The sequence below is a fragment of the Battus philenor genome, unplaced genomic scaffold, assembly GCF_028537555.1.
Source record: "Battus philenor isolate CCGP_79_NKW_IND1 unplaced genomic scaffold, ilBatPhil1.0.hap1 SCAF_3, whole genome shotgun sequence".
NCBI lineage: Eukaryota > Metazoa > Arthropoda > Insecta > Lepidoptera > Papilionidae > Battus > Battus philenor.
Window position 1 is genome coordinate 2,007,512 of NW_027181693.1, and position 25,222 is coordinate 2,032,733.

Consider the following 25,222-nt stretch of genomic DNA (forward strand, 5'->3'; position numbering starts at 1 on the left):
ACGTATAAGCAGGGAAATAACTAAGTTATATAATAATTAGATATTAGTACGTACCACGGAATATGAAGAGAAAGCTATTGCATCTTCTCTGATTGGTCCGTCACAAGGATCAGCGCCATAGTTTGATGGCTTGGCAACTTTGTGTTCTTCTTTAAGTTGGTAGCACTGTATTCAACTACCTTCACATTACTGTACAGCTGGGCGCCAGCTGATAGGAAACCTGCAACAAAGTCAATAAGAGACACGCTATCTGCATTGATAACATATAGATCGAATAATATTTGTGTATTATTGTAATGAACAGGTGCAAATCAGTTCAATAAAATGACACAACAAAATCTAGCTGTAAAACTATGCGGTGTACTACAATCTCAAACCGAAGAAGGTGAGGCGTATTAATAAAATTACATTGTATTACATTATCAAAGGGCGATAGTTATAATAACGAAAATAATCTTATTTACAGAAGTAACGGCCCGTGAATGGCGTTTAATAGGTCAAGAGCAAGACGGGTCTCAGCTTTTTAGTTGGGTGTCGAAGAAAACTGACGAGGAAGTCATGAACATTGGCGTTTATAATAACAATACTAAATCTCTCACTGTATTGCATACTTTTGAGGAGAAACTGAATATAATACAGGCTTCTGTAAATTCGACGCATAGCCTATTAATTTACGTTGTTAAAATACTTCCTAAAGATGACGGCGAGGTGAAAGAAGCTCTATATTGTCCGTATTTAATATCTTTGCTTCCCGATAAAATAAGCGAACCCGAGGAAGTGGAAGAGAGTTCAACCAAACAGATCATGGTGCAATATATATATGGAAAGAGTAACAAATATAGCCCTGGCATCCGAAATGATAGATTTCTATTGTTTAAACATCTTGAATGTAAGTTTTTTCCTTACAATTTCTTTTTATTTAAGTTATGAATCGAAATTTGCTGTAATTTAATTTATTACTTGTCTGATAATAATGATGGATACAGTTTGCTAAACCATGTGCAAATGCTTAATTCAAAAAATCCTTTTATCTCTTTCACTAGAATTTCAAATACATTTTATACATATACAGAGTGATTGGTTATATATTCAAAAGCTTTAAAGAGATGATTGTGTAAGTCATTTGTCATCAAAAAGCTTTAAAGCCGTTACAACTCTTTCAAATCATCTCATGTAAAATGATAATTTTTAATGTATCCAATAGAAAAATCTATTGGATTGTGACAGGCTAATAGCTTCTGGTAGTACAAAATCTGCAGGAACAGATAAACAATAATTAATTTTAATATGTAATAATCCAAATTTTGAAAATGCTTTTTCATATCATTACATTGTTTATAATTTTTGTAATCATTGATTTTTCGATTTGGGTGCTTCATACATAAATTAACAGCAAACAAGCTGTACATTCACCACATTATCCTTTACACCTATATCCAATCAACCAGTATAAAGGAATACACAGGAATACTAAAATATATAGATGTAACACATTTGAATAAAGTATAAAAAGTATTATATTTCAGTAATTGGTAATGCTTGTTAGAACGCATGTGCTAGTTACATGTTATATATCTAAATATTTCTTTTAAATCCATATGGATTATTGCATGTTGGCATCATGATCTTAATGGGCTTTAAATAATCTTTTGCAGGAAAAATTAATGTTTATTTATTTATCGTGTTTGTAATGATTAGCCTACAATTGTTTTCACTTACTAAAGAGTTTACAACAAGCATAATATATATTTACATAAGTGCAACATTCCATTACCATTAAGCCAGTTACTCATCACAAATTAAAAAAAATGCTTTGAATTACTTTATTAATTATCAGTGCTATTTGAAACCATTTCATATTATTATCAGTGTTCCCAACGTGGGGTCCACACCCCCGAAAATAAGGCAATTTGATTGTTAATATAAAAAATATATGTATGTAACTTCTTACAACCCCCTATGTATACATAGGGGGTTGTAAGAATTTTAGAAAGGTTAAGGAAGGGCAAGGCAAATAAGAGTTTGAAAAATACTGATCTTGACTAAGAATTCCACTATTTTGTGCTATAGGCTCTATTTTTAATTACGGATGGATACCACAAATTACTTTTAAAATCCTAGATTTTTAAAACAGTATTTTTAAAAATTATGTAGTTTGTTAAGCGAATAAGCTTGATAATATTTTCTCATAATTTTTTCTCTATTTTCATCTTGTGCATTCCTATTCACTTATGAAAAATTTTATAAGTACAAAAACAATACTTCCTTCGAAAATGTTAGGTATTCTTTTAAAGTGTCCGGTGACAAAATTCGGATTTCAAATTAAATAAAAAAAAACTACTGTAATTTAACATAAAATTCAATAACAAGTAAAAAGAAGAATTGTGCGGATTTTATTTTTAAAAAATTATGTTGTGTAAATACTGGCTATCATGTCGGGCACACTCTTGGAATCTGGCCTTGATATTTCTTGCTACTATATAAGTTATCATGGGATAGTACTAACCTCGCGAACGATTTTTTTAAGCTCTGAGATGGTCATGGGGTTCCTTTCATAGGCTTTACCCCTCGGATACTGTCACAAAAAAGACCATGGGGTTTCCTACTTGAAAAAAGCTTCTATAGTAACTTGAAAGTTTAAAAAAAATATATGCCTTATTGATTATTCCATTTTTAAATCTATTCAACCATATTAGTTTTTGTCCATATCGAACCTTCTCTAAAAACATTCATAAAAAATATCAATTCCTTATTTATTACCTAATTAATATTTTTAATTGACAGGCATCAAGATTTACAGGAGTCCAATGTTCCTTAATGAGTGTGATGATGGAACTGACAAATGGGGTTTCGACGGCATATATCCTGAGCCAGAAACTGTGGTGAAGGTGTTCTCTTGGGCGCAGTGGAATTGTGCCAATCAGGTATATAGCAACATAAAGATCTATACTTATTTTATATCTCCAAATTTCATGTTTACTTAGTGATAGTTAATGAAGTATTTATATTATTATTCATAACATGCATATTTAGTTACATAAATGTTAAATCCAAAATTAAAAGGGTATGAACCTTATTATAAATAGCATATATAGCAGTCAACAGTTTTAAGTTGATTGAAATGTTTGGAGCGCGGTTGACTCATTTACATGATTATTATTATAATGTACACATTAATAAAAAATTGTTAAATTAACAGAAACTTGTAATTTGCGTGCTTATGTTGGGGAAACATTACGTCATACTCAGCGGCGCATCAAAAAAGGGAATTCCACAGATATATATTATATAAGATATATATATATAAGATATTTTTTTGTTTATGGCCTTCGCTAATGGGGACCTCTTGTACTCTATATTGTTGTGGACCAGGGTTTTCATTCCTCTTTTATTAATTTTTTTCCCATGTTTTTTTTTTTTTGTTCTTCTGTCATTCATCTTAAGATCTATTATTCCTCTTCTTTCATTCTACAATGTTCTTTTATTCTTTTCCATAATAATTTTGGTTCATTCATCGCCTCACTTTCTTTGCCTCGTTCCTCAAATATCACAGAATTATGCTACATTTTTATCCTACTTGTAATGTGCTAATTATTACTATTTATCACAGAATACCATTTTTTTTGTTTTATTTTCTTCACGTTTAATTCTAATTCTACCTCCTGATTACTTGGTGGTTTAACCGACTTGTATTAGTTTTATTTATTTTTGTGATATCCTTCACTACCCTCCTGCAGAACTCGAGAAACGCTTGCATGTCATTATTATCTCCTATTAAGGAGACGATACATCGGCATTATGGGATCAACATTATGTCATCAGCAACGCATCGAAAAGGGGAATTCCACAGAAATAAGATAGTTAATTTACGTCGATATAAATACGGGCAAAGCTCGAAAGAACATCACGGACCCCTTCGTTCCATGAACTCATTTCCGATGAAGCTGTAAAAGCCGCAAGGCTAACAGCACAAACTTCACACGAGACAATAGACAACAGAATGAACATACACACTTCTTTTTTGGACTTCGTGTTGTTACTACCTCAAGTTCTACCAGCCCTAGGAAGAATTCCACATTTACATATCATACAGATAATTCAAGTAAATATAATCTTCCATGGGTCTAGGAACTCTCTGGTGCCTAAGACGCATGCTAGGTCTAGAGATAAAAGAGAAAATCCGATATGAAAGTAACAGACAAAAACTGACAGGTACTTCATTTCAGGTGTTATTCTACATTCACTACCGTCAACCGGCGCAGAGTTTCGCAGAAGGAGAGGAAGTGAAGTCTCCTAGTGAGCCGACGCCAACGCTTTCCGCTTTGCAGTTTCACGCGGATTTGCCTCACGAAACTGTGGTATGTTTATTAGGCCACATTTCGAAGGGGTTAAGACCAGAGTACCTTTATTCAGCTCCATTCACGTTTTGTTGGACAAATTTGGCCGTAATCATGCAGGGTTTGCTTTTATAGGTCGCATACAGCATAGACTGACAGACCCCCCCCCCCCCCTAAGATATCTATGGAGGGATATACCCGCCACGTTTGGCAGGCGGGTTTGCGATCGCAGTGTGATAATATGAATAAAGTGTGAATTATATAAGATTGCATCCCGGGAATTGGCCCCGCGATCTATGACCGCAAATCTCAGGCCTCTATCGCTGGAAGTGGTATTCAACAATACGACATAAATATATATTACTATATTATTACTTATATTATTAGATATTCCTTGAATATACAGAGTGATTGGTTATTGGTCAGCGTTTACAATGGACTGACGAAACGGGGAGACGGATACTCCAATACGTTTTGCTTCGTGAAAATTTAAAGGGCGGTACAGCTATTTCGGTAACGCTATAATTGAGCTAGAAAATTACTATTGTGAGCACCAGGAAAAGGTAAAAATTACGATTATAGATAAATTTTACAGATAATCTACTTGTCCGGCATAAAAGATACACCTTATGTATAGGCGTGATCACGTTCTAAAGTTACGTATTGAAAATTGATTATTGTGTTAAAAATATTTTTTGAAGTTAGACGAATATTTGTAAGTTTTGTTCGTTGTCGTCGTTTCACCCCGTACACTGTGAGGCATATGCCTCTCCCAAAGATATCTTATGGGGGTTGTACCATAATCGCTACGTTTGGCAGACGAGTTCGCGATCGCAGTGTGGTATTGTAGTACACAGAGGTCGCTGTAGCTCATACTCTGGAAACATATTATAGCAGTCGCAATCCTATATAATTAATGCATAGTATGTAAATTATATAAGGATTGTATCTCCAGGATCGAACCAGCGACCTATGATCGTAAGTCTCAGTCCTCTACCACTTTGCCCCCACCGACGTTACAAAGATAAGATACTTGTAATTTAAATCACCGGAGCGTTCGGATTTATAAAAAGATTGTAAACTGTGTTGTATTAAAAGTTTGTTGAAATCGTTAAAATGATCTTATTGGTGTCGACAAACACATCACAAAACACCACTGAGTCTATTTCTCCGACATATATTTTAATTTTAAACCATATTGTTTAATCATTGTTACGTTTTAAATTATTTGTGCAGATGTTTCACATGACCTATCGCTAACCACTGTCGTATATAAATCACACGAGAGACTAACATAATATTGATTTTTTTGTTATGTACACCCACCTTTTTTACACAATTTTTTAAAAAAAGTGGTTCATTAATTAGAATAAATACTCTTTTATACGAGTTTTTTTGTTTTAGTACGAATCCTTAATTTTTTTAAGTTTTTATTTTGTCAGTGCGTATTGAAACTTATCTATATAAAAACAACATATAATTGTTGAAATACCATAACTCCTCGTATTAGTATAGTCCAATATCAATAGCGATGTAAAAATAGACTTTTATTTGTGTTATTATAAGTTTTGTACTTAGGCCCCTCGCCCCTACTTTAGCGATTCTTTCGCAATGCAAACGCGATATTGTCGCAATGCAAACGCGTTACTGTCGGGAAGCAAACGCGATACTGTCGCAATGCAAACGTGTTATAGTCGTGATGTAAACGCGATACCGTCGGGATGCAAACGCGTTACTGTCGGGATACTAACGCGATACTGTCGCAATGCAAACGTGTTATAGTCGTGATGTAAACGCGATACCGTCGGGATGCAAACGCGTTACTGTCGGGATACTAACGCGATACTGTCGCAATGCAAACGCGTTACTGCCGGGAAGCAAACGCGATACTGTCGGGATGCAAACGCATTACTGTCGGGATGCAAACGCGATACTGTCGCAATGCAAACGTGTTATAGTTGTGATGTAAACGCGATACTGTCGGGATGCAAACGCGTTACTGTCGGGATACTAACGCGATACTGTCGCAATGCAAACGCGTTACTGCCGGGAAGCAAACGCGATACTGTCGGGATGCAAACGCATTACTGTCGGGATGCAAACGCGATACTGTCGCAATGCAAACGTGTTATAGTCGTGATGTAAACGCGATACCGTCGGGATGCAAACGCGTTACTGTCGGGATACTAACGCGATACTGTCGCAATGCAAACGCGTTACTGCCGGGAAGCAAACGCGATACTGTCGGGATGCAAACGCATTACTGTCGGGATGCAAACGCGATACTGTCGCAATGCAAACGTGTTATAGTCGTGATGTAAACGCGATACCGTCGGGATGCAAACGCGTTACTGTCGAGATGCAAACGCAATACTGTCGCAATGCAAACGCGTTACTGCCGGGAAGCAAACGCGATACTGTCGGGATGCAAACGCATTACTGTCGGGATGCAAACGCGATACTGTCGCAATGCAAACGTGTTATAGTCGTGATGTAAACGCGATACCGTCGGGATGCAAACGCGTTACTGTCGGGATACTAACGCGATACTGTCGCAATGCAAACGCGTTACTGCCGGGAAGCAAACGCGATACTGTCGGGATGCAAACGCATTACTGTCGGGATGCAAACGCGATACTGTCGCAATGCAAACGCGTTATAGTTGTGATGCAAACGCGATACTGTCGGGATGCAAACGCGTTACTGTCGGGAAGCAAACGCGATACTGTCGCAATGCAAACGTGTTATAGTCGTGATGTAAACGCGATACCGTCGGGATGCAAACGCGTTACTGTCGGGATACTAACGCGATACTGTCGCAATGCAAACGCGTTACTGCCGGGAAGCAAACGCGATACTGTCGGGATGCAAACGCATTACTGTCGGGATGCAAACGCGATACTGTCGCAATGCAAACGCGTTATAGTTGTGATGCAAACGCGATACTGTCGCAATGCAAACGCGTTACTGCCGGGAAGCAAACGCGATACTGTCGGGATGCAAACGCATTACTGTCGGGATGCAAACGCGATACTGTCGCAATGCAAACGCGTTATAGTTGTGATGCAAACGCGATATTGTCGCAATGCAAACGCGTTACTGTCGGGAAGCAAACGCGATACTGTCGCAATGCAAACGTGTTATAGTCGTGATGTAAACGCGATACCGTCGGGATGCAAACGCGTTACTGTCGGGATACTAACGCGATACTGTCGCAATGCAAACGCGTTACTGCCGGGAAGCAAACGCGATACTGTCGGGATGCAAACGCATTACTGTCGGGATGCAAACGCGATACTGTCGCAATGCAAACGCGTTATAGTTGTGATGCAAACGCGATACTGTCGGGATGCAAACGCGTTACTGTCGGGAAGCAAACGCGATACTGTCGCAATGCAAACGTGTTATAGTCGTGATGTAAACGCGATACCGTCGGGATGCAAACGCGTTACTGTCGGGATACTAACGCGATACTGTCGCAATGCAAACGCGTTACTGCCGGGAAGCAAACGCGATACTGTCGGGATGCAAACGCATTACTGTCGGGATGCAAACGCGATACTGTCGCAATGCAAACGCGTTATAGTTGTGATGCAAACGCGATACTGTCGGGATGCAAACGCGTTACTGTCGAGATGCAAACGCAATACTGCAATGTTGCAAACATGATACTGCAATGTTGCAAATGCGACTACAATGTGTTAGTAGCGTTTAGTAAACACGCGACAGCATTTCTATATAATGTCACCGTGGGCAAGTGTATTTAAATTTCACTGAACAATATTTTTTTTTGTAATAAAAATGAAATGTTTTTCGTTTTGCAAATACCTATGTAATATGGATTTCATTATTACTCCTTTAGAAGGTAATTTCGCAAAATTTATTCTACCACAGGTCATTTTTTTAAATTAAAAATTAAAATATGTCCCCTTTTTTGCACTCTTTACACCATGTAAAAAGGGTTAGGTGTATGTAATTTCAGAATTTTTATTATTGTAAGATCTACCCATATATGTATATAACCAGACGGAATAAACATTCTACCGCGTTTATTGGATATGTTAAATTATTGCCTAAATTACTTGACACATTACTGACAGTCTGTACTTACAAACACGCAATGTTTCGTATGAAAAACTGTGCCGATATTTCAACCCTTTTTATATCGTCTGTACTTTCGGGATTCAAAACTTCAATTATTTGTTATACATTGCGTTTAGTCTACTGCTATAATATACACATACGTATGAGACGTTACTTCGTCGAATTTTCGAACTTCGTTGATTTACTATTCGGGTTCTCGGGGCTGACGACCCGGTTTAAAAAGGCTTTGCAATGTTTAAGTGTTTACCTTCAACGACAAACTTCTCTTCTTACCTAACGAAAATATTGGTTTGACAACAAAATTATTCAATACACATGAACATTTTGATTATTGTTATAATGTCTGTAAGAGTTATGTTACTCAAAGCATTGTCCGGTACCAACGCATAAAAAAATCTGTAAATTTATGACAATTTTAAAATATTACAGAAAAAAGTTTTTATTCCATACTTGTTGATTTGGACAGACTTTGCAATGCTGGAAGTTATTGACCTGTAGAAATCCAATAAACAAATGTGTGATTTAATAATAAACAATGTTTACTCAATAATTATTGTATTTTGTACACTGTAAAACTTTAGTACAGTAGTCGGCCATAAACATTGCACATCGACTTTTGGAAAGAGACAATTGGCTAATTTCTTTGATTAATTGCTTTGCCGCATACGCATTTATAAACGGGCTGGCGGGCGGTGCACTTTGTTGCACGACTACCACTGCATGTGCGGAAGTGGCTAAATATTGGTCCTTTTCTTGCATACAAGACTAACACTTGTTAAAGAGAATAGTAAATGTGTATGTTGGTTATATGTGTTTATATATCATTTTTGTTAGCTGAACATACCGCTGAGCCTGCCCCAAGCAGCGGGAGCGGGTGCTGCTTGCGGCTCCTACGAGGATGACCCGGTGCCCCTCCGAGTGCACGACTGCGGTCTTGACCTCCACATCGTCTGCGACTCCCGAGGCTTGTTGTGCATCTGTCATCACTATCTGTATAAAGTAAGAACTGGTATCATATTTAAATATAGTCCTTACAAATAGACTGTGATACATTGGTACATATATACCTAGACTGTGATAATAGACGAGAAGATGAAAGGCGATGCAAATAAATTAAGAATGAATGACAATGTTAGATGAGTGAATGAACGATTACGCGAAGACTGGAAGAAGAGACTGAAAAAAAAGACACGTGAAAAATTTAAGGCCCCAGAAACGGCGGCCATTAGAAAAGAAAAACAAAATAATAGTGAAATTTAAATTTTGAGCATCAAAGAATTGTTCGACCGTTTCTACAATACCCGGCATTTGATTTGGCACGCCGTAAATGTACTACGTATACTGGCTGTGAGGGCACTACGATAGACTCTTCGAAACCGAGCCCAGGCAATAATTGACGCTCCTGCCCGAAGTACCAAATCAAATGTATATGATATTTTTGATCTAAATTAGTGCTTTTCAACCTGTTTTCTATGCCTCTTAATAAAAACATTTATATGTACTGGTATTTATTCAAAATATTATGGTTCATTTACCACTTGTGTACGCAGTGAGAAGAATTCCAGGAGAGCCTAATTTGTAAGAAACTTCAAGGTAATAGGATTCCAAACACGCTCTCATTTGAGACGCGCCCACAAACTTAGATGAGTTTTTTTTTGTGGTTACTTAGTTATCATTAATACAGTAGAAGAGCAATTCATTCCCACTTATAAAATTATTGATAATATTTAAAGTTTTTTTTTTTTAGAATACCGTACCCTACAAGATTCTATTACATTTTTCTACATCATCACATTTCCAATCTCGTTTTCCATCAACTGTTATGAAGTTGATAGTTACGTTATCGATCATAGTAAAGATGGTTATATTTTCAGCCATTAGATGATTCCACGACCTCGTTGGTGCTGGAGGACAGCGTGGAGCTGAAAGAGTCAGGCGTGAACTTCGCCTACTCCGTTACTTTGCTGCACCATGGATGTGTGGTGCATAGCGTGGTTCCTGATCTTCCGTGGAGTCTTGCCAAGTCACTGCGACCATCCTATACTCTTTACGAAGGTAGTGTTTAGTATGTTTGCGCATTTTGCGTAAAGCACTTTGAAACCATCCGTATTAAATGGAATAGAATGTGACAAATAAAAGAAAGATGTGTGTATAATGTGAACGATAAAAGGACGAAAATAAAAAATGGGTCCTCAATAACAGGAGCCTTAAACAAATAAAAAAACATCCGTATTTCTTCCTTGGTGAGGAAAGTAAAAGTATATGTATTATAAATACAATTTACAATGAAGATTGATCTAACAAGAATGACAGCGACACTCATTCTTTCAACGTCCAAATTCAAATTTTAATTTGAAAGAGCAAAATAAATTCACTCCAAAAAGTTTCCATAGCTATAGATGGCCAGTATGTCCGTAATATGGAACGGTATCAATCACACACATGTTTAGACTGTTTGGCTTCCGGTAGTTGTATTAGTAGTGGAAATGAGGAGATCTGAATAACCAAGGTCACTGACGAAGCTTTAAGAATTGCTCATTTGAAGTGGCAGTTGGTGGAGCACATTCTTGCGACCGATTGGGGCCGAAAGGTTTATGGTAGAGAGGTAGTATGTTAATGGTAGAGTGGCGACCACATGCCAGTAGATGCGGCGTGGGTAAGTCCCTCCCTAGGATGGGTGGACCGTCGATACGGATAGGGTTGCGAGAATGGTAAGCGTAACACTGGTCATCGTGACCATTTTCAGGTGAGGAAAGTAAGAAGTGGTGAGCAAGAATTTGAGGGGGGGGGAGAGGTTCAATTGGAAAGAAAACCGCACTGCGTCGGTATCTTTTAATTGTGTGTTTAATTTCCGATAGATATAGTTATACAAAAGTAAGTAATAAATGCTGTTAGTGAAGGTTTTTTTTACAGGAAATAAAATATATTGTTTTTACATTTCACTATAGTAGAAGTAATATTCATTTATATTTAACTATGAAACTAATTCTGGACAATGACTGTTTCTTCGCGGTACTTTGATTATACCTAATAGAATGTTCCGGAAGATTTGGAAAAATTGGACCGCGCACCATACATTTATTTAAAAATAATCCTTGTAGGCAATATATTGTCAAGACAGTCACGATGCGTATATAAAAAATAAGCTTAATGTGAAAGATATAAAGTTCCTTTCTCTTTATAGATCTGATTGTTGAATATTTCGTCCTCATATCGCTTATAAGACGTAATAATAAAAATTCACAGAAAATCACCTCCTGGTGAACATCCCGATGCTCTTCACGCATTTGATAGACATCAGCCTCCATCACGAGCCATGTGCTCACATCGTCATACCGATGGAGGAGACCGAAAGTGGGCCAAGCCTCGCTCCACTGCTGGGCTGGGGCGCCCACACCATGGTGGATTTGAACACGCTGGACGTCGTAACAATGAACGTGCCTGAAAAGGATTTGGTGGCGACGTTTAAAAGCAACACGGTGGTCGAAAACAAGCTGGCGATTATTCACTATCTGATACAGCACGAGGGGAACTTGGATTTGGCTGAAGAAGTTAGTATCCATATTGTTAATACTTTTACCCTGTGATGAAACTACGTTGTATGTTGAGAATGATGACGTCACTATTCGGTTTTTTTTAATAGAAATACTCGTTCGCCCCTATCTGGTGAGTGACAGTCTTCTTATTGTGTAAATAATTTTGTTATTGTTCTTATTTTTATTTTCATTCTGGCCATTCTTCACAATAATTTTTATTCGTTCTCCTGGTTTAATTGTCTCCTTATTCACACCACTTTCCTTCCTTTTTTTCGCTCCTAAAATACTACAGTAATTATTTATATCATAGTACAGTTTTATCAATTGTATTTATTCCTCCTTATTTATTCCATTTGTATACTTTTTCATTATTTAGTCACTATTCAGTCTGCTTTCGATTGCAAAATATGAACTACAAGAACTTGTAAACGTGTTTGCGTAAAAACCGCTAGGTGGCGTTGTTGATTTGGGCAGGGCATTTAATTTCGCGTGATAAAATGAAACACTAACAAACTATGTTAAATTAATTATAGAGTACATTATATAATTTCGGTCTATAGGTTAATCTATGGGAGGCCTGCGTCCAGCTGTGGACGTCGTGCGACTGAAATGATGATGATAGAAGGTACTGTTTTTGGTGATGTTTTGGTGATTGTCAATACTACCAAAAGCTTCCCTAGTCTGCGTTCTGTATGGTTCAATTAAGTTAACTTATCGTCATCCTCAGTGGCGCATCGAAAAGGGGAATTCCACAGAAATATAATTCCCAAGACCTACCGGCCCTAAGAAGAATCCCACATTGGTGACCCCGATATGACAGAACAACACGAAGTCCGAAGTAGAAGTGTGTTGTATGTTCATTCCAGCTTCGTCCGTATTTATACCGATATAAAGAAAGAAATATATTTCTGTGGAATACCCCTTTTCGATACGCCGCTGACGACGACGTGATTTTGCTCCTATAATAGAAGCTGAAAGTGAAATATTATTTGGCTCCTCGGAACTGAGATTTATCGATTTGATGTTGTCTCGGGGACATGGTTTTGAGCTAGATTGTGTTGCAGCTGATGTCGTGGATGTGCGTGAACCAGCGCGACGGGTTAGGAGTTCAGCGTTTAATGCAGGAGTACTTGGTGGCGTATACCTACGCTGCCACCAGGCGCTCGCTGCCGGCCTCTGCGCTCACTTTGCTGCCCATGCTGCCTTTCACCCTGCACCTCAAGTTCACCGATGTCAAGGTCTGTTACCACCACTTAAACACTGATTAAGTTTTCACTTAAATGTATACTTAACATTTTAATGCCTGATTTTTGTTAAAGATATAATTTATTTTTAATTTAAAAAGAAACGTACTCTTGAGGAAAAAAAGTAAAAAAATCCAAAAGTGATTTGTCATGTGATTAAAAAAAAATAATTTGGGTACATATACACAAATATTTCGTGTACGTTTATTTATTACCGAGCAGTGGTAGCCCAGCTGTAGAGGACTGTGGCTTGCGATCGTAAGTCAGGGTTTCGATTTTTGGGATATAATCATATGCAAACAAAGCATGCATGTATGCTTTGTGTAATAAGTAAATATTATTGCTACTACACAAATAAATTTCCATGGATGGGCAGCACCGTCCCCTGCGTAATATGATAACACATTGCGATCGCCAACCCGCCAAACGTGGCGATTATGGAATATCACATTTATAGATATCTTTGAGGAGACCAATGCTTTGCAATGGGCGCCCAAGGGCTGAAACGACGACGACGAAAATATGTATTGAATAATTAGCGAATCGGAATTCGACTACTTGTGAAACGCTATCTATAAGAGGTTCACAAGCAAGAGATAAGTAGTAAGTGTTAAGTAGAACGGTAATATAGAAAAATAGCTTATAATGGTGAAAGATAAATATCAAGATTGGTTTTCTTTGCTTTCAAATTGTTCATTTGATAATATTCGAGTTTGTAAAATTATACGAATTTGTTTTTCAATCATGAACTTCAGGTTTAATATCATCATATCAGCCGAAAGATGGCCACTGGCCTTCATGGGCTTCCTCCAAAGTTCATCACGATGATCGGACTTCCCGCGATCTATTGTCGGTGCATACTGGAGGTCCTACCCACGTCGCGTTTACCGGCTCTTGGCCGCCACTCGAATACATTTCGGCCCGAACGGCCATCGGTTGCACGAGTAATGTACTCCGACCATTGCCAATTCAGACGAGCAAGTCTTCGATTCTTCTGCGGATATCCTCATTTCTAATTAGATCGCGCAGCAAAACTGCATTGCCGACATTGATGTAATTTTACAAGGATTTTTATCCAATCTAACCGACATGTTAATTAATGGGTTGATCGTATAAAATTATTTGCGAAATAAATCTCATTGCTTAATGTTTGAATTCAACTCACACATATTACACTGACATATCAATTTATAGTTGCAAAATATTTTAAGCAAATACTAAATGTAACATAAAATTAAGGACTGTGAACATCCCCCTTATAAATGAATATAGCAAAATTAAATTAAATTAAAATATCGATACTTTATATATATATCTACGGGGGAGGTCTATGTCCCACGGCTGAAATTATGATGATACTTCATTTTATGAGTTGGTGTTTCTGGGTGTCTTTTTTTCTGAAAGTTTTTCTGCATATTTTAAATAATTTTTTGTAATCTAGGCGGGTGAGACTTCGGTTCTGGTGAGCCAGGAGAAGCTGTGGAACAGTGCGGCGGTGGTGCTGGCACCACGGCAGCGCGTGAGCCAGTTCGCTGAGGACACGTGGACTCGCCTGTGGTCAGCGCTTACCGCCACATCACGTCGTCGCCTTCGACCGCCCGACGTGCTGGACCGTCTTCGTGTCTCCTTACATTGCTACCAGGTTACCATGTTTATTGACTCCTGTATTCCCACTACTTTGTATTTAAACTATGAAATAAATTTATTCTTTCTGACTTTGCTGAACATTTTTGTAAAGTCAAGACATTGATATAAGGTAAAATTAAATATTTATATATTGACTATACAGTAATAAATTTACTGATTAGAAAAAAATATGTTGCCTTTAGAGGAATAACAAAGACGCAGGGCATTCGTCACGAGGAGAAAAATTAAAATTTAAAAGTGGGGGACATTGCTTAGATAGAAACTGAAGATAAGAGCGTTAAATGGCCATTAAGAAGAAGTTTACACATGCAGTGGACAAAAGTGCCAAAGTTAAAACATTAGTTGGTGTGAAGATTCGACCATTCCAATGGTTGTACAAGCTAGAGGTCTCTTCTGATGCGGAGAGAGACCCGAAGCTAGATCCACCAATTAACAATGTTTCTACACCTATATGAAACAAGTTACGTTTCATATTCAACACATATTTACATATTTCATCACATTATGCTGCTACTGTCAGGTTCAAAATGGTTCTACCACATATCTACCATATTCTTATATGTCTCGATAGTTACCAATTGCTAATTTAAAGAGTCTAGATATTGGTGTTATAAGTCGGTGATGACTTTGTATACACTAAGTCTGGAATCATCATCAATTCAGCCTGTAGCGGCATGCGTGGTCCACGCTACCCTCGAAACCTTCGTGGTGCTATCAAAATAGTTCGATACCACGTCGAGCAATTGCCCGTGTTAGAGTAGCTGAAGCTAGTAGGAGTTTAGTGGGTAGGAATCCCATATATTCCTATCCTCCCACCAGAGGCCAGATTTCCCACCCGAAATCACAAAAAGACCTTTTCTTAAGATCGCCACGATGACCGGACTTCTGCTGCCCGCTTCCAGCGATTTCCCCCGATTTGAATATATCGTCGATACACCTAGTGAGGGGCATGCCCTCACAGCCTTTGCCGGAACGTTGTCGCCATTTAGCTACTTGCCATTTCAGACAGGCTATTCTTCAAGCTGCATCGCTGAACTTAGTAGCATAACTCTATAAATTGCTTTCTGGTTGACATTGAATCTTCTATAAGGTTCGTCTCATCATCAACTGTCCATCTAAACACATATGTTTGATATAATTATGTACAAGAAACTGAATTTAAAGAATGGGGTTTTAGTTTAAAATTCGTGTTCCGTAGCCGGAAGCGCTGTCTCGCTGCAGTACACCACTGTCTCCTACCGCAAACGCTCCCATGCCCCCTCGTCGACCGTCGTTCGCGCCACAGGACGCGCTGCCTTTCTACGAGCTGGACGTGTGCACTGCCAGTAAACAGGAACACGTTGTTGCAGCGGTGAGCAAATACCTTATAACTATCACAGCAAAAAAAATTAAAGAGCTCATAGAACCTAATTCAGTAAATGTTTCTATAACATATTTAATAAAAAATATACCTTGAGAATGTATTACTTTATCTTACATTATTAAAAAAGTAAAAGTGATTCATTCAAATAATTATCCATATAGGATTATTTACAGTGTCATCACCTAGAGAGCCTAATTTGATACAAATTGGAATAAGGTTAAGCTTTAATTGAATTCTTTAACTTAAAACTACGATGGATTATTATTAAAAATTATTATTTTAGCTTTTACTAGGTGAACCACTAAATAGTCGATACACTTTGCGTTTGATTTTTAATGAAAATACTAATAGAAATGTGTTGGATATACTGGTCTTGTTTTCTTTTTTTTTTCTCACGCCTTCTCACCTCTGGCAGAGACTTTTTATAATATAGCAGGGGTGGCCAAGCTCTCTGATAGTGCGAGCCATTTCTCGAAATTTAAAATTTTCTGCCTACCGCTATTCAATACGCAAATGATTTTTTTTTCCAAAAATAATTTTTATTGAATTTACTTACACAAAAGTACAAAATACGTACATTGAAGTTGGATATAAAACTCCTAATAATACTTGTTATGCCGGTTAGTTCATTATGATTGTTGTTTTAATTTCGCTAATTTTATGGTGGAATAATATTAATTATTATTCACCCCAGTAATTTGTTTGAATTTCCCAGGAGCTGCTTAAGTTATATAAATTTAAACATTGAAATAATTCGACAATCAATCGGAGCCAAAAATAATCGTTTAAAGAGCCGCAGTTTCGCCACTACTGTAATATAGGGTTAATAATTTTTCGTTTTAATTTTTAATAATTACTTGTTCTGTCTCATTTTTTTTTCCTGATCTGACCTGTTCTTGGCTCTATTGTAATTCCTTTACATTATTATCATAGTCTATTTTAGTCTTGTCTAATTTCGTATTATTATTTAATTTAACCTATCTTTATTTTTACATCGTTGTTCTCCTTGCCTCCTTTCCAAACTATTGTTGAAAGCCTTCAGGCTTTTATTTTATATATATTTATTTTTAGGTAAAGGGTCAAAGAAATTTAAATATAATTTATAGAAAAAGTGTAGATCAAGAAATTTGTATAAAAAATCGTTGCCCATAGACAATAAATAGTGTGATGAATATAATAAGCATATATTTATGGAGAGAATAAAACATGCGATATCTTAATTGGCGTTTGAGAAAATGGCAGAAAAAAAATGTAATCCGCAAATATACGAAGTGGTAAACTTCGTAAATTTGCAGATTACATTAGGCCAATTTTTGGTTTATCTTATTATTTTAAATTAATTCGTAGCATTTGATAATATCGAAAGAATGAATTTAAAAAAGGATTGAGGATGTAAAAATCACCACTACTGACAGCTGTCATTCGGTTGTCATTCTAGTTGGCGCGTTCATAAAAGATGCAACAGATTATATTCTGCTGTATAGTTTATAACTTGGCTGCAGTTTTAATGATTAATCATTTTTTATATATTACATTTTATCATGAAGACTTTAAGGCGATGTACTAAGGGTGTAGTCGTGATGTGTTGGCAATGCGCATGCACAGAACCTGCGCGCTGTGAGCGTGCACGTGATGCGCGAGGGCGGCGCGACGGGGGCTGCGGGGGCCGAGGGCGGTGTGCACGCGCTCGCCACGCGCTGGGCGGCCGCTCAACTGGACGCGGCGCGCTCGCTGTGTCGCGCAGCTTCCCGCGCCGCCGGCGTGCCCTTCTCCCACCAGCGCGGCTTCGCACTGGTGTACGATACGAGGCCCTCGCTCTTATATAGCGTTTTCTCTTTTTTTTTGTATCGTGCCAGTGTTTGTTCTTAATTTAATTTTGGCCAAACAGCTTACTGTTGGGTTCGCTCGCTTATTTTGTTTTGTGTTCGATTTTTTAAAGGTTCTCTGGTTTTATTTTTTTAAAGGTTGTGTTATTGGTTTTACGATTGACGGAGGTTTTTGTTTTGCTTGGTTTTATCACGGTTTGCGTAGTCATTGTTTTGTTTTTAAAGTTTGGTATATGGAGATTTTATTTACACATTGTCATCATCATCATCATTTTAGCCAAAGGACCTTTACTGCTGGACATGGGCGTCCCCATAGATTTCCAAAAGGACGGCTGTGTCCAGTGTCATCCAACGTCCTTAATAAGGATGTTTATCCAACTTATGTCTGGATGTCCCAAGCTGTGCTTGCTGGTCTGTGTCTCCACTCAAAAACCTCAAGGCCCCAATTATCATCTGTTCTACGTACCCACTGCAACTCCAACTTGACAATGCGCTTATTTGTTTTTTGCTGATTTCATAAACAAAAATTATTATTCATTTGAATTATTTATACCATAGAAAACCCATAAATAACTATTACTTCACGTTAAACATTTATATATGTTATCATTTCATTATTCATTAGTACATATTGGTATTTCAGTAATAAACTAATTTTTTACAAAAAATAATTACAAGGTACGAAATATTTATTAACAGAGATGAAATGGACCCTACGCACGCGATGATACTTTTCAAAATCCTGGAGCAGTATTACCTCGCAGCGGAGTCTGTGGCTTTCCCTCTGCCATCAGGCTTCAGTTCTTTCTTCACGTACCTTGGGTACCGCACGCTGCCGTTCCACGCCTTCATGCAGCATGTCCATCGTAACGTCTTCGAACTTCAGATCGACGTGCTTAAAGCCATCATTACAGGTAATAAATTCTCTTTGTGACCTGTGTCTTATATATCTATGTATAATGTATCTCATTAATAAATCTTTTCTTTATGTTCAAATGTTGAGATACAAGTATCCGGTAAGCGGTTATTACTACGCTAATTATTCGTATAAAAATTCTATACTTCTTTTTAAGATTCGTCGACCTTATTTTAACTCACAGAAGCACACTGCATACCATAGACCTCCCTCATAGATATTTACAGGGGGATTTACCGTAATTGCCACGCTTGGAAGGCGAACTGGCCATCGCAGTGTGGTATTTTGGTGGTGGAGGACACTGCCCATAAGGTATATTAATATGGAAATAATATGTTAAATATCTTCGTCGAATTTATGTTTAAAAATTATTTATAAATAGTATTTTCATGGTTCCCGTTATTGGGTACTTCTCGTTCCCGTATCTTATTTTTGGGACAGGGACATATTTTTCAATAATTTTTTCATTTACTTTTTTTATTATTTTCACCCCTCCCGCTCTCTTTTTCTCTCTCCTCCTTCATAATTTCTTCTTTCGTTTTTGACACTATTATTTTCGCTCGCGGCAATTTAACATTTTAATTTACGTTTTTTACAATTTTCTTTATTCAATATTTCATTGTTTAAAAACTTTTTTTATACAATACAACCTTATGTACAATTAAAATATTTGTTTATTATACTTATAATAGTTGTTTTCGTCTGTATTTTTATTCGACCTCTGCTTTGTCCCGTTCTATTACATTTTCCACTTTTTATTGCAAAACTTCAGAAAGATGTGACGGTTCTCACTGTCTCTCATGAGTGATATTGCTATCTGCTGGTGATTATTCCTCCGTATACAGGACACTTTGTTATTGCGTACATCATGATCTATATAAGTAGTGTTAAAATCACAGTGAAGGACGAAGAAGACAAGCGGACTGTAGCAAACAAGTTGCGGCTGGTGCAGCTCGCTGGGGAGGCGAGGGGACGCCGTGCGCTGGCCGCCTGGAGGCACCCGGCAGCACTGCAACTACGTGCACGCGACCACGCCGCCGCCCTACTCAGCGGAGGACACAGCGGCACGCATGAGCGGGCACGACACTCTTCACTGAGAGACACTGGTTAGTGCTATGCTATTATCCCCCTTGTTGAACAAGTCGATGAAGGGTACATGGTAATTACATTCTTGTCATTGACAATTTTCGTTTTCTCATTGACATCCACAGCTTTAAAGACTTAGAGACAGCGCTGACAACATTTAGACTTTTCATAGATCCCTTTGAACTGGTTTGCTTCGTTGGCAGTGGTCTAGTTACCCAAGGTAAAGCTTGCCATGGTCGCCCCACAAATATAGTGGCGCTGGGTTCAAATTTTCTTTAGTGTCGAAGCCGAAGACCAGATCTTTAGGAAGCTGAGAATGGCTAGTACATAAGAGTACTCACTCTCTTTTTTGCCTTGTCGTCTGAGTGAAGATATCGCAAGAGTCCGTTGCTCGCATTAGATGGAAAGGCAGAGAAGCTATATATGCCAAGCTCTGGCATGTCTTAAAGAAAAAAAAATTTCTCCTTGTGATGGAGTTGCGAAGGCGGCCGTTTCTCGTGAGAGACAACATGAGTAAGCGGTATCAAGGACCCATGCTATAGTAATTACATTGGAACATCGAGGGTTTAGTCCATGTTGGTCATAAACCGTCCACCCAAAGTTGAATATGAAAAGGCATTTCGCCCAAGTTAAACAGTCGTTAGAGCCAAACAAAAACACAATCAAACAAAAACCAAAAAAAAATCATCCGAATATAACTCGCGTCTTACGATTCCATATATAAATTCTTTACGATGTCACTGATATTTGTTTATGTTAAACTAAATTATATTTCGGGACTACAATATCTATAGTTTAACTAAGGTTACTGTATTATTTAAGCTAGTATTCTTTGCGTCGGAATATATCTATAATAATGTTTTGTTTGTACGCAAAACATCCAAAAATATTAAAAAAAACATTGACAGACATGGTGTTAATACAAGGAATAAAAATAAGCCGTGTACTCTTAGTTTATGTCTTCAAAAGTTAAATAAGTCATTTGCACTTGGTGTAAACTATACTTTTAAAGAGCAAATGTTGAGTTACTCGCCGGCTCTTCGTAGCAGAACTGCTTTCCAAGCCAATGGTAGCTTCCTGTAGGATTGACAATGCTGACATTTAAGTTTGTTTGGCGATTCTAAAGTGATTGTAACAGCCTATTCGAATAAAGAATGTTTTTTTATTTAAATGTATAAATTATTTTTAATGTTTTACTTTTTTTTATTGATCAAAATGCTTCACAGCTGACAGAGCCAACTCAATACTATTTCCGTCAACAGCTGGTATAGCCGCACTGCCGTCAGGGGAGCGACTCTCTCCCCTCGACACCTTCTTGGACCTGCTAACCGCAAAGGCCAGCCTCAACGAGCTGGACTTCAACCTTATCATAGAAGCCACTCTCACATTGGTGCAGCAAGAAACTGCTACTTAAAATCGTAGTATGTTTGAAAGCTACTTTCATTATTACATTCCTTATTTAGTCCAATAATTTAGCCAAATATTTCGTACTTTAGATTTATGGTAGTAGTAGTATTTATTAATTATTGTCTTTAGATAAGACACGGCATTGTTGTTCGCCATGTTTATGACTTACTCTTTAGATTAAAATAGATTCACCATTCATTCCTATGTATTAATACATTGATCTCTTATGTTTAAGATTAAAAAAAAACATTAGCCTGGCTTTGTTGATAGTGGCACAAAGTATTGTCTAGGCCAAAATATGACCATAGACAATTTTAGAAGAAAACATGATTTATTTAAATGGAGTGTAATTTAACTTAATTATTTGTGTAGTCTACTTGGCTGATTTTAGTTAGTTTTAAGGTATTATGAAATGTCTTTTTTTGGATGGTCAAAGTTGTTATTATTTATTATTACAAAGATAGCATAGTGCATAGTTGTAGTAATAAAACTTTTGTGTGCAATTTATTTATTAGTATTAAAATAATCAAATATATTAATGAGTTTTATTTCTAACATTATCTATATATACAATTAATTATAGAATGGATTGTATGTAACCCAGTGTGCCCTTTGTTGGTTTTGGTCATTCTTGTGAGATGTGAAAATAGATTTGTACACTTCACTACTCTGTGGGTCTTTGGCTATACTGTAATCTTTTTTAGTTTTTTTGTATGATGGATCTTCCACAAGTCCAGTTGGATGTGCTCGTTTCGAGGAACCAAAATGACCTCTTGGCTGCTTATTGGGATTAAACTTAGGCAGGGACAATGGAATTGTGTCCATTTCTTTCTTCACAGCTTTACTGCTGCCAGCTTCAGGCTCTTCATTTTTCACATCTTTAGAAGTAGAAGCAGTTTCTTTGGCACTCTCAGATGTAATTGTTTCAGGTTTAACTGTTAACACTTCAAGTTTCTCAGTCTTAACCTTTTTGCTTTTCCTATTTGCAAATCGGATGGCCATCTTTTCTTTTAACAGTTCTATATCTTCTTCTGTTCCATTGAGAACCACCACATCATTGTCGACGAAGGGTTTTTGGCACTAGAAACATTATATAAATTTTATTATAACATTGAAAATAATTTTTAATTATTTTGTTATATATATGTATATATATATTATGTATGTCATGAGAAGAAAACCGAAGGAGCCTACTCTGTTAGAAATTAAAATTAAATTGAACTTCCCTAAAAGCCATCTTTTAATTATAAGAGTCCAAAACAAACTCAGAGGGGTTCTTTAGTGGTCTCTTTTACATTTGCAGCAACTAATCGTCAAGCTTTTAATCCTTCACACTATAATAAGATAACACAAGTTTTTTTTAATGAACAACATTAATATATTACAAAATAATTTAGATACATTACTTGAAAGTATATTGTATTAGTTTATTGTGTTAGTTTTCAACAAAAAAGTTACCAATTTTATGAAAGCCACTACTTTGAAACTCATTTTGCACTTGAAGATGTTTTTGCACAGACCAACCAGCAACTCGAAATGTTTCAGAAAACTTTTAATGAATTTACCTCCAAAGTAAAATAGTTACACACACAAAACTTTTATATTTTAGTATCTTGACATCTTTAGAAACAAAATTTCTTCAACACTAGTCTGTGCAATTTGGTTTCATATGATATGAAACAATTGTCGAGATATTTGCCTGGGCTTTTAGTACAGGTATTACAGTAATATTTTGTTTAAAGTTTTCCGGCATGTTGATTTTGTCGCAAGCATATTTTGCAATCTTTCCTTTTCCTTATTGGAATGATATGCAGCTTTACATTTAAGCAAATGTTTTTGACATTTCTAAACCTCAAAAAAATATCTTTACGCCACCAAACTTTGCCACAGCTATTAAGTACATAGACCAAAACCGCATCAGGTTTGTGGTTATATAGTAATTTAAATAAAAAAGTCACACCTTTGTTTGATGGGATATCATTTTAACCTACATAGGATTATGCAGAGTAGGAACTTGCATTGAAAGAACAAAGCATAAAGAACGGTGTGAATCTAGTTACGGCAGTGAACAAAGTGGTGAGTAAGACTCACCTCTTCAGTGCAAAGGGTTTTTGTATGTTATACACCAATGTGGCTTATTCACCAAAGAAATAGTATAAATCTCACCATATGACATATATTTTGCTTAACTTCTTTTAATGCCCGCTCAGCCAGGACACATCCACAGCTCCAAAGGAATATGAACCTAAATTTTCCAGTCATCTCCAGACCACTGATGGGGCAGATGAAAGGTGCACTACCATCTCCTACAGCACCATCTGTGTGATCTGCATTTGTGTAGGCAGGATTCTTTGTCAGATTTAGATCTTTTATATCCTGAAATTAATAAAGTAAAAATAATGAAGGAGGTATAACAAAATTAAGTTTTTCTGTATTCAATTTGTGTTTGATTAAATGAATTAAGATTAATAGACATGCAGAAAGTCAATGTCCAGCAATTGAAATGATGATGATGTCTTGTCTCAGCCACTTGGTTTCCAAAAGCAAGCACATGGTGCTCATTTTGTATCGGTATGTTGATGGTCATGTTTTATTTGTGAACAATGAGATTTATTCCAAGAAATAGCATAATACTGAATACACTTCATATTGACTGGATACCAGCAGAACAAGATTAGTCAGTGTAGCAATCTTTGGGATAGGCTTATGCCTTGAAATAGGTAGCTTACAGTATTTTGAAACAATATTTATTTCAAGCAATTACAAGAAAGTAAATATCTTACTGTAAGCTACATAATACATATATATACTGTAAAATAATTCAAGCTCATCTCTATTTGATGTGAACTAGTTTTAGATGTTTGCTTATGAGGGTTAACTTTTTCTTCTATACTGCTAACAGCCATTGGGGTGTACTTTAAAAAAATATAAATGTAAAAGTTAATTGTTATTCTGTGGTCACACTGGAACCAGACACATGTTTGTTAAAAAATAACAAAATAATTACCGAAATTCTCTTTCATATTCTATTTGTCATACTAGCCAAAAAAGAAAGGAATTGCTCTTACCTTCATGTTTTTAATATGACTTATTGACTCTGGTTTAGATTCTTTGTCTAACAGAGACTCCAACACGGAACTCTTGCTGTATAGTCTACCTAAACCGCAGGCGACTATAGGCTGTTGGAGAGGTTGCTGCGATAACGCGCAATTACGCCATTTGAAAGCACGCTCTGCATCTTTATCTTTCTGCAATAAAAATGGAATGTTAGGAAATTATAAACAACTGCAAGGTTGTCGAACTAATAGTTTTACTTACCTGTTCAGGTTTCTTTTTCATCCGTACGAGTTCATCTCGACGTGGAATAGTGCCACCATCGCAACCCATATTAGCGGTAAATTAAAGTTTTAATTAATATAAATACGACTATTGAAAATTGGTTAGAAATGTATTACTTATTTATGTTTGGACACAAATACTTCTTTCGTGACGTTTTGTGAAATTACCACAGCCTATAGTGATGTAAAGGAAAACTGTAAAGTTTTATTGCCAGATCTAAAAATGTCCCATCAGTAAAAGTAAATACAATGCCATTGAATAATATTATTACCGATATTACACTAGAAAAAAAGACGGAAACAAGTTGATTTCTATGGTTATAACTTAAGACTTTAGTGATGCTTTAAAAAGAAAATATTTATTACATAACGGTTTAAGAGTAGAAAACCATAGATGTAAAGAGAGTTTTCTATCCTA

The 25,222-nt window shown here is 36.8% G+C and overlaps 2 protein-coding genes across 2 annotated transcripts; one reads left to right on the forward strand and one right to left on the reverse strand.

Moving 5' to 3' along the window:
• Positions 1–211: 211 nt before the first annotated feature.
• pigeon (protein) lies at positions 212–21,995 on the forward strand. Its single transcript, XM_068770196.1, has 14 exons — positions 212–385; positions 467–889; positions 2,785–2,924; positions 4,227–4,358; positions 9,276–9,440; positions 10,316–10,496; positions 11,688–11,992; positions 13,042–13,215; positions 14,663–14,863; positions 16,067–16,219; positions 17,837–18,027; positions 18,757–18,971; positions 19,873–20,079; positions 21,322–21,995. Exons 1-14 carry the CDS (start codon positions 325–327, stop codon positions 21,471–21,473), a joined length of 2,700 nt encoding a protein of 899 aa, XP_068626297.1. The 5' UTR covers positions 212–324; the 3' UTR covers positions 21,474–21,995.
• On the reverse strand, positions 21,968–24,977 carry LOC137926553 (replication termination factor 2). The gene is made up of 4 exons (XM_068770193.1): positions 24,785–24,977; positions 24,535–24,714; positions 23,633–23,842; positions 21,968–22,546 (listed from the first exon to the last, which is right to left on the reverse strand). Exons 1-4 carry the CDS (start codon positions 24,851–24,853, stop codon positions 22,040–22,042), a joined length of 966 nt encoding a protein of 321 aa, XP_068626294.1. The 5' UTR covers positions 24,854–24,977; the 3' UTR covers positions 21,968–22,039.
• Positions 24,978–25,222: the final 245 nt, after the last annotated feature.

Excerpts from the sequence above, each read along its gene's own strand:
- pigeon (XM_068770196.1), top strand. The coding sequence starts at position 325 with ATGACACAACAAAATCTAGCTGTAAAACTATGCGGTGTACTACAATCT. Across the intron at positions 18,028-18,756 it reads CAGCGCGGCTTCGCACTGGT|AGATGAAATGGACCCTACGC; the intron begins GTACGATACGAG and ends ATTTATTAACAG. Across the intron at positions 20,080-21,321 it reads CTCTTCACTGAGAGACACTG|CTGGTATAGCCGCACTGCCG; the intron begins GTTAGTGCTATG and ends TTCCGTCAACAG.
- LOC137926553 (XM_068770193.1), bottom strand. The coding sequence starts at position 24,853 with ATGGGTTGCGATGGTGGCACTATTCCACGTCGAGATGAACTCGTACGG. Across the intron at positions 24,715-24,784 it reads TGAAAAAGAAACCTGAACAG|AAAGATAAAGATGCAGAGCG; the intron begins GTAAGTAAAACT and ends TTTTTATTGCAG. Across the intron at positions 22,547-23,632 it reads AGCAAAATATATGTCATATG|TGCCAAAAACCCTTCGTCGA; the intron begins GTGAGATTTATA and ends TAATGTTTCTAG.